Source organism: Ostrea edulis, chromosome 9, assembly GCF_947568905.1.
Source record: "Ostrea edulis chromosome 9, xbOstEdul1.1, whole genome shotgun sequence".
NCBI classification, from domain to species: Eukaryota; Metazoa; Mollusca; class Bivalvia; order Ostreida; family Ostreidae; genus Ostrea; species Ostrea edulis.
Genome location: NC_079172.1, coordinates 19,010,728 through 19,021,271, shown reverse-complemented (window position 1 = coordinate 19,021,271; position 10,544 = coordinate 19,010,728). Strand labels below are relative to the sequence as shown.

The 10,544-nt window shown below is 37.3% G+C and overlaps 1 protein-coding gene across 1 annotated transcript; it reads left to right on the top strand.

Annotated features, from left to right (window-relative positions):
* Positions 1-7,073: 7,073 nt before the first annotated feature.
* On the top strand, positions 7,074-9,353 carry LOC125659811 (uncharacterized). The gene is made up of 3 exons (XM_056148791.1): positions 7,074-7,232; positions 8,892-8,958; positions 9,065-9,353. The coding sequence occupies exons 1-3, from the start codon at positions 7,085-7,087 to the stop codon at positions 9,093-9,095; spliced, it is 246 nt and encodes an 81-aa protein (XP_056004766.1). The 5' UTR covers positions 7,074-7,084; the 3' UTR covers positions 9,096-9,353.
* Positions 9,354-10,544: the final 1,191 nt, after the last annotated feature.

The following is a 10,544-nucleotide window of genomic DNA, read 5'->3' as shown; positions in this document are numbered from 1 at the left end:
CTGCATTGTAGATATAGGATCTTGGATGACACCGAAACTTTTTAAATTAAATCAAAACAAGACTTAATTGATTCTGTTTTTAAAAAAAACCCAAACTTAGACTGCACTTTAACACTACATCCAAAAAGGGGGGGGGGGGGGGGGCATACTGTGCACCATTTGTGAAAAATTTAGGCGTATTTTCGGTCAACATCTTACAATGGAAAATCAAGTGTTAACGGTTGTAAAATCATGTCATCATAAGTTTATTTAACATCGGGCGGATAAGACACTACTTAACAAATGAAGCTAGCAAAACCCCGGTAAACGCCTTTGTAACATCTAAACTTGGAACCATTGGACCGTCTGCAACTGGTGCAGAATACTGCTGCTCGCCTAGTTACGAAGACGACGAAGTGGGAAAACATAATTCCGATTACGGCGGAACTTTGTTGGCTTCCTATCCATTACCGACCCCAGTTCAAGATTTTGACCTATGCCTATTGTTCCTTCCATAGATCTGCGTTGTCATACATCGTAAGTATTGAAAGTCTTTAAAATGAATACTACGGTCTGAATCAAAGTCGCCACTTGTAGTGCCAAAATCAGATCAAATAAATACAGACTTAGCTGGGCTGCAGCACATCTCTGGAATGACCTTACAAATACATGTAACATCAAAAAGTCAACATCTATTGAAATTGTCAAAAAGCGTATTAAAACTCATTTCATAAATTAGCTTTTTAGATTCTAACATGTATCAACCGTGGCAATTTTAATTATCAAAACCCATTAGCTTATCGATATTAATTATAGTGTTTTATTTTGATAATTTTACAGATATAAGATCTTATGTCAAACTGCCATGTAATTGTGTTTTATTGCTGCATTCTTCTTCTTTCCCTTGTAAAGCGCCTTAGAGTAACTTACATTTTGTAGTATCCCCTCACGCAACTAATTGTAAGCCAAATTTAAAAAGAACCCTTCCACCAAGGATTATCAAACAACGCATACTTCTGTGGCATTCTAAGAGGACGAACCCTATTCATTTTCAAGTAAATTGGTGAAACAGTTTTTAAAATGAAAGGTGAAGATAACGAACAGTGATCAGTCTCATAAATCCCATAAGCAATACAAAACAAGAGGTACTGTGAGCTATGCTCACCGAGAATACCCCCGCTTACCCCAATATCCCAAAGGGTGTTGGTAATAGGTAAAACTTCAGTATTATGATCCAAAAGGTATCTAGGAACACAGCACCTCCATGCGATGAAAAAAGCCGTTAAAGAATTTAAATGGAAACCATATTGCTACTTTGATGTCCAGTGCGCGTGACCTTTGACCTTTTGACCCCAAAATCGATAGGGAACATCTTCATCCCATGGGTAGTCCATATGTATGATATGGTGACTGTAGGTGGAAAGGATAACGCTTTAGAGCCCGGAAACCATATTGCTACTTCGATGTCCAGTGCGCTTGACCTTTGACCTTTTGACCCCAAAATCGATAGGGAATATCTTCATCCCATGGGTAGTCCATATGTATGATATGGTGACTGTAGATGGAAAGGATAACACTTTAGAGCCCGGAAATCATATTGCTACTTTGATGTCCAGTGCGCCTGACCTTTGACCTTTTGACCCCAAAATCGATATGGAACATCTTCATCCCATGGGTAGTCCATATGTATGATATGGTGACTGTAGGTGGAAAGGATAACTCTTTAGAGCCCAGAAACCATATTGCTACTTCGATGTCCAGTGCGCTTGACCTTTGACCTTTTGACCCCAAAATCAATAGGGAACATCTTCATCCCATGGGTAGTCCATATATATGATATGGTGACGGTAGGTGGAAAGGATAATGCTTTATAGCCCGGAAACCATTGCGTCTACAGACGGACGGACGGACGGACAGACAGACGGACAACCCGATTCCAGTAAACCCCCACCCCACAACTTGTTGCGGGGGGTATAATAAATAGTTGGACAAACACCGACCCCTGGACACACCAGAGGTGAGATCCCCTGTCAACCGGTTGCACTATATCTTGGTATCGCGTCATCACACAATTTGAAATATGGAATTTCATGTAAGTGTTAATAATACTGACTTTGTGTGTGTATGAATGATGCCAGATCATTGAAAGTTAGCCTGAACAAATCTTGAGACGTGTATGAATGAAAGTGTCATTCGTCAACAAGCTTTGGGTAATTAAAATAATTTGATACACATATATCTATTAATATCGTTGTTTCATTACCATTCGTGCCAGTTAACAATACAAAATTAATCCCGTGGTGCTTTGGAAAGTACGTAATTTTTTTTAGTGAAAACTAGAAAACTGACACGGTCAGCAAGGGCCCCGCTGAGGGTTATTAGAGGAAAGTGACATCTGTATTTGATAGAGCAATGTTTGGGGCTGGTGTATATGTTAGAATTAATAATATTCAAAGATACATTGGAATGCAAATTTTAAAACAAAGGAATCATGAAGCCTATTTATGAGAGACTGATGCAAATTTAAATTACTTTTGTTTGACACACACTCATCCACTCAAACACAATAACTGGTACAAAATGTGGTACATACTATTCGAAAAGGATTATGAATTTGACATATTGATGTCTAGTAAAAGGAAATTCTGACATCGGGGGTCTAATAAGTGTTTTCAAACATATTTAATAGTAGTCCGAAATATCTTACGTTTTCCTATTAGTAAGTACAAAAAGCATCGTTTTATTGATTAGTTGTGAGTTTAACATTGAATTCGGCTCGCAAGTATTTAAAATCGGCCCGAGAATGTCGCCTCCAGCATCCGCCCCGACACAAAATTATACCTTTTTGACATTATTTTAAAACCTCTGTACAATGAAGATAACAGTTTTTTTCCGTGGTGATTTTTACGACACTTACCTGATAAGGTAAACGACAATGCAATATCAGCAACATTTGATATTGTTAATTTGTATACTATTACTTGCCCATTCCGATTTCGAGCGTTAAAAACCACCGCGGTGGTCTAGAGGTTAGAGCGTTCGCCCTTCATGCGGAAGGCCGGGATTCGAATCCCGGCCGCGACAGACCTAAGTCGTTAAAACAGGTAGTGACAGTTCCATCACCAAACGCTCGGCATCAGGTGTGAATGTCACGGGTTATCGGAGATGACATTAAAAACGGATGTCCCGTATCACAGTAGGTGTGGCACGCTAAAGAACCCTCCTGCTCAATGGCCGTAAGCGCCTAGCAAAGGCCTAAACTTGAAGCCCTTCAAATGGTCTTGGTGACGTCTCCATATGAGTGAAAAATTCTCGAGACAGACGTTAAACAAGATACAATTAATCGAGCATTGGAAAATTTGATAATAGCCGATTGTTAGGCCGTTCTTGGCACACTGATTTTGACTACGCATAACTCCGTTTACCTGATCAAGATATAGGGTCACGGCGGATGAGACCGGTCGACAGGGGATGCTTGCTTCTCTTAGGCACCTGATCCCACCTCTGGAATATACAGAGGTCCGTGTGTGCCGTATTGCTTATTGGAGTTATGAGATTGATCACTGTTCGTTTATCTTCGCCTTTCACACAATAGGTTGTGATTCCTCAAGCATTGTCATTTTAACTTCATCGCTATAAGTTTTATTAGTCACCTAAGCAAATTTATGCTCTGCATCACCCTCAACTGATTGAAATCAAATGCTGAGGAGCTGCTATCAGAAGAACTTTAGAAAAGGGCGGAGCACTGTCGAACTGTCGCGTCCTCATTGAAAAACATCGATTACAACACCAAAAGGACATCTTTATCAACTTCATCGACTTCAAGAAGGCATTCGATCGGGTGTAGAACAGCGGTTTCTGGCAAGTACCAAGAAGCAATGATGAAGGGCTCATTCAAGTCATCCAGGCCCTCTATAAACATTCCAGCAGCGCAGTGCTCCTCAACAATCAGCAAGGACAATTCTTCTGGACTAGCTACAGTAAGAGTCAGGCAAGGGTCACTGGTATTAAACTGATGTACGTAACTGCAGTTACGTACATCCCAAGATGGCGGAAGAAGAAACAGGTAAATTAGAATAGCGATGTTTTTGTCTTTTAGAAAGCAAAGTGAAATACACTTCACGAAAGAGGATGTCTATTTATATCAATAGTTCACAATTGTACCCAAAGTCTTCATGATACTATCCCGAATTTGCTGCAATCGGTATTCGAAATACGTAGATTGATGTACCTAACTTTCACAATATGATGTACGTAACTTTCCGATTTGCACATAAAAGATGTACGTAACTCAAAAGATCTCTATTAAACTTTTATTCATTTGTTCTTTCAAAAAGCCCGATAGAATGCCTTCATCAATGAAAATCACATGTTAAATAATGCTACCAACATCCCATCAAATCAAACTTTCAATTTAAGCTCTTTTAAGAAGATTTAGGAATGTTCTTTCATATCTATGATGCAGTACCTATAATGCTATAAGTTAAAGAGCAATCAATCAAAAAATGGCACAATCACTGATAAACTTCATTCAAAGTACGCCACAAATATTCTTCAACGGTAACCAAACTCGTTAATGCATGAGCAAGTACAGTATCGACGATGTTTTTGTAACAAAAGGATAAGGGACCGGTCATTTAACTTGGTTGGTTGGGGGGGGGGGGGGGTCGCGACAGAATTTTTTCCGCACTCAGCGGGCGACAATTTTTTTTTTATGAATTTACGTTTCGCGACAATTTTTTCCAGTTTAATATTGCATTACTTTTATCTGGGACTACTATTAGTGCAAAACTTTGCTTCAGATAAAAAAAATTTCGTCAGCAACAAAATTAAAAAAAAAAAAAAACATAGCCCCTTTCCGCAAGTTACATGGTTGGTCCATTGGCAAAATGAACAAAAAGTATTTTTACACACCGAAAATAACATAAATCAAATGAATGTAATACTGTAGCATGATCGGTTTGTCCACTTTATCTTTTCTATGATTGATACTTTGTTAATATGGCTATTCTTTTTGCTTTCTTTGATCCAGATATACATGTAGCAAAAAAGCAAATTTATATATATTCATTGGTTATAAAATTGAATTTTCAGACGAATGTATGTGTTACAACTGCACAACGGTCTCTTCAAGTCCAAATCAGATCTTGCTTCATACGATCAACAGACATGAAACAGAGGAGAAATTTACCGTAGTAGTAAAAATATTTCAACATTAAACTGAAATTAGATATATTTCTGAATTTCACAAGAAGAATTTTCACAAAAATCGGATGAAAATGGCTTTCAACAGATATTTTTTTTTTTTGGAAAAAATGTAATTTTATATGAAGAAATATGAAAATTTCGACGTGTTACAACACTTATGTATATCATGCATGTGCAGACGAGAACGCGTGAAATGATATTAAAATAATATATTGAAGGTAATTAATTGGTATTAATTGTACTCGGATAAAACAGACTCTGTAGCTCTGAAGATCACATGAAAATTTTCCAGGAGAGTTAATTCCAGCAGAGTAATTGAGTCTACGTAGTATTGCAGCAAAAGAATACCAAACAAATCATGTTTGTCAACGTATCCTAAAGAAATACCTGGTAAAAACATCCCCCAAATATTTATGCACATTTTTACACACACACCCCCCCCCCCCGCGCCCAAAAATAATAATAAAGAATTACTGAAAATCTACATAACCTGAAAAATATAAAACATCTTAAAATCAAGATCTTCTAAGCTTGTGAAACATTCATACAAGTTAATGATAATGATGTAAATTTCTCCTTTAAATCTTTAACCCCGTCAAAATACCAAGAAAACCAACCCCAAAACATCCATTTTACCTACCCCCTACCCCCCCCCCCCCCTCCCCCGACAGACATACTACGGTTTTGTTGGAACTCCAAAAGACACCAAAATTCAAAATTTGTCCTCCCAAGAATAGGCATAGTCTTTAAATGGTACAAAATTTGGAGTAATACCCCCCCCCCCCTTCCCTGTGTGCAGCATCTGTTCGTAACAAATATCTCAAGAGGTTATAGAATGAGTTTTTTTATATATATCGCTAATGGCATTCTTTCTCTGCCACAAAGTATGCGCATTACTTCTCTACTTGTTTGGCTGCTTAGAAAGCAAGCTTTAGGGTTTGTCGAACTACGAGTGAATTGCACAGTTACGTACATCATATAGGAAAGTTACGTACAACATATAGGAAAATTACGTACATCAACCAAAAATATTTTAATGAGTTGCGTACATCACGTGTGTTTTTACACAGGAGTTTAACTCGTCCATTCAGGAAAAACAAACGGATTTTACCATTCTGAACGATAAAGCGTAAAGAGATACACGAACTTGACTAATTAATATCACTGAATAGTTGATAGGATAAGATATAATCTAAATTGAAAAATTAACCGTTTCTTCTTCTTAAGTTAGGACGTCCTAACTACTAAGGAACATTCTTATTCCTTTACATTCATTTATACCCATGGTGTTCGTGAAATATTTTCGATTACAAAATTAAAATCTAAACACATACAGCTAGAGAAAAAGACATTATTTATTCATATAAATATTCTTCATATAAATACCGTATATTTAATATAATTATGTTATAAAGAAAGGCATCTTAAGATCATTTACTACATTAAATAAAATAAATTGTGATTCGAACCTATACATGTGTATTTCATACACACTCATATAAATTTTTCACAATGATTGCAATGGGGAAACTACTGAGTCACGCAATACCCTTTCAAATTAGTTCAATTATTTTAACTTACATGAACTCGTGACAAGGACATAGAAAAAATAGCTGAACAATCGTTATTCCGACACTAGATAAACCGGTTTGAATTTAAGCTGTGCGGATTACCATGAGTAAGAACATGAAGAGCCCCAATTTCACGTTCTTCTTGATGAAGTAGAGAAAAACAGAGATGTCTTATTTAGTAAATTGTCTAATGTAGTTACAAATGTAGCGAAGCAGTGGGCGTGGGAGAGCATTTGTACTTACAGATTATGGACGAAATTGGTTAGAAATGATCTTCCTATTCTAGTGGCACTATGAAATAGGCGTCCCGACAGCGCCGGCAGGCTATGAAAACTGGAGGTGGTTCACTCCCCGTGGAACTGGATGCATTGCAGGACAAAGTTGTAGGCATCATCGGGAACTTGATCATTGATGGATTGCCAGGGAGACACGACACGGCAGAGCAAATCGAGGAAAGCGTCTCTCTTGTTAATGGTATGTATTATGAAGATCACTGTATAGATCACAACTTACACTTATTAGATCACCTGAGCTTAAAGTTCAAGTGAGCTTTTCTGATCGCCTGTTGTCCGTCGTCTGTCCGTCTGTCTGTGAATGTTTTATATTTTCGACTTCTTCTCCAGAACCACTGGGTCAATTTCAACCAAACTTGGCACAAATCATCCTTGGGTGAAGGGCTTTCACATTTGTTCAAATGAAGAGCCATGTCTCGTTCAAAGGGTGATAATCACAAAAATAGGATGGGGTCATTTAAAAATCTTCTTCTCAAGAACCACTGGGCCAGAAAAGCTGAAATTTACATGAAAGCTTCCTGACATAGTGCAGATTCATGTTTATTAAAATCATGGCCTCCGGAGGTAGGAAGGGGCCACAATAGGTTATCAAAGTTTTACATGCAAATATATAAGGACAATTTTTTAAAATCTTCTTCTCAAGAACCACTGGGCCAGAAAAGCTGAGATTTACATGAAAGCTTCCTGACATAGTGCAGATTCTAAATTGTTAAAATCATGGGCCCCGGGGGTAGGATAGGGCCACAATAGGGATCAAAGTCTTACATACAAATATATAGGAAAAATCTTTAAATATCTTCTTCTCAAGAATCACTGGGCCAGAAAAGCTGACATTTACATGAAAGCTTTATGACAAATTCAAGTTTGTTAAAATCATGGCCCCCGGGGCTAGGATGGGGCCACAATAGCGAATCAAAGTTTAACATGCAAATATATAAGGAAAATCTTTTAAAATCTTCTCAAGAATCACTAGACCAGAAAAGCTGATATTTACATGAAAACGTTTTGACATTGTGCAAATTTAAGTTTGTTAAAATCATGACCCCCAGGGGTAGGATGAGGCCACAATAGGGGATCAAAGTTTTATAAATGAATAACAGGGAAAATCTTTTAAAAACCTTCTTCTCAAGAACCGCTGGACTAAAAAATTACAAATTGACATGAAAGCTTCAAATTTGTTAAAATCATGGCTTCCGGTAGTAGGATGGGGCCACAATAGGGGATCAAAATTTTACCTACTAATATACAAAGAAAAATATTTAAAAATCTTCTCAAGAACCATTCAGGCAAAGAAGTTTACAAGTACATGTAAGATTCCTGACACTGTACAGATTCAAGTTTGTGAAGTTATGGTCCAAGGTGTGTAAGATGGGGCTCCATAGGGCATGAAAGTTTTGAATGCAATTATATAGGAAAAAACTTAAAATCTTCTTCTCAAGAACCACTTGGCCAGGAAAGTAGAAAATTGCATGAAAGCTTTCTGACATAATGCAGAATCTAGTTTGTAAAAATTCATGGCCACCGGGTGTAGAATGGGACGACAATAGGGGATCAAAGTTTTACATACAAATTATATCGGGAAAATCATTAAAAATGTTCTTCTGAAGAACCAATTGGCAAAGAAGTTTACATTTACATGGAAGCTTCCCGACATAATGCAGATTTGAGTTTGTACAAATCATGTTCTCCGGGATTAGGTTGGTGCTACAATAGGGATCAAAGTTTTACATGCAAATATATTGAGAAAATATTTGAATATGGGTCACGTCAGCGATGTGGCCCATGGGCCTCTTGTAATACCCATGCCATTGAATACTATATTTGTCTTTTCCATTCTTAGATTCATCAGAACGAACGAATGCCGCTTCACTTCAAACATCAGAATGCAGTGTAACGTTACTCTACAGGTAAGACAATGATTTCACAAAGGCAGTACTACACTAACTCATGGATGCATTGTTTTATTATACTGTTTTGCAAGATTCTGTCTACCAACCCCATTCCACCTTTCAGGAAACATATTCCAGGAAAACAAAGAGGGTGAATGAGGAGAACAGCATGCAGCAACTGATTCAAATAGAACAACAGGGATATCGAGAGAGAAAATCTAGAGAACATAGGCTGGCTTTAGATCAACAAAGATTCCAGACGAATGTGCAGGACACCAAGTGTGTCTATCAAAATACGGTGTTGTCTTCAGTGTGGCATAAGAAAATGCTTGAAATGATAAATATTGAATTATATGATTATCTGACATTGTATGTATGTATGTATGTGTAAACACCTAAACATAAACATATAATCAGCCAATGACACTTCCTGTCAATATCTATCAATAGCTCATTTACATTGCGAATCGTCCAGCGATAAGTTGATCCCGCACTCGTGTACCATCATTTCACCTTCCTCTATAATCGATCCGAACTCGACCGTTGTCACAAATAAGAACAACAAATAAGAACAATTTCCGAGTTACCCAATAGTTTCCCTTTGAGGAACTCTTACGCACAGTGAGATGCAAAACATATTTTCTTCCACACGAGGTGGGTACAAATGCTTATCGCTGCTTTCATACATTGCCTAAAGGATGATTATCAGACATCATGCTACCACCCAAACTGCTAGGACACACAATTTTAGTAAGTTTATGATTATTTGATGATGAAATAACTCAAATAAAAATCGATAATCACCATCTTTCTTTCATTGAAGTATCACTCGTGCAGAAGAGGAAAAAAATAAATTCATATTTAATTTAATGGCCGAATTCAAACAAGTATTCTTCATATGGTCAATTTAATGTATAGCAACTGCTGATATAAACAAAATGTACGCTTTCATAACTTTTATCCTTATTTACATAGCTAATCTATAACATATGTATACATCTTGTACCCACCCAAGCGTTAAATGGAATACTGAATGTACCTCCATCACAAAAGAATTGATATCTCGGAACTTGCGTATTACGTTCCTTGTTCGAATGCGTGCCTTGTTGATATGAATCGCTCTTGAGCTTCTGTGGTTGGATTCAGCACAGGGGTTGATGATTTGACTGCTGCTTTTTTCTTGGTCAATATAATGGAACCAAGTTTCGTCTGTTGTAATTATAGACATTCTTCTCCGTACCTTTTGTAATTCCTTAAAAATGTCTTGGAGGCAATTCGAGCGTAGACCCCGTTCATGTGCAGATCATTTACAAATATTTAATGCGATGTAGTTTTGGATATTCCATATATGTGTGCAACTTCACTTACCACTAGACATCGGTTAGCATTGATGATGTCGTGCACCTCCTTTTGAACATTCTCCAACGCCCTTAAGGATGACCTACCCTTTCGCTTATCATCTTCCAAACTCAAACGTCCATCAGAAAATTGCTTGATAAATTTTGTACAATATACATGTATTCGCGACAACTGGAAGAAATGCCTTGATGACATTTTTGGAATGAAACTGAAGATGAATTGCAAAAAAAATATGTCAATTTAGA

What these genes read in the sequence shown, in the direction of transcription:
- LOC125659811 (XM_056148791.1), top strand. Translation starts at nt 7,085, where the DNA reads ATGAAAACTGGAGGTGGTTCACTCCCCGTGGAACTGGATGCATTGCAG. An exon ending in AAGCGTCTCTCTTGTTAATG is followed by an intron (nt 7,233 to 8,891) that starts GTATGTATTATG and finishes TTCCATTCTTAG; the next exon opens with ATTCATCAGAACGAACGAAT. An exon ending in AGTGTAACGTTACTCTACAG is followed by an intron (nt 8,959 to 9,064) that starts GTAAGACAATGA and finishes TCCACCTTTCAG; the next exon opens with GAAACATATTCCAGGAAAAC.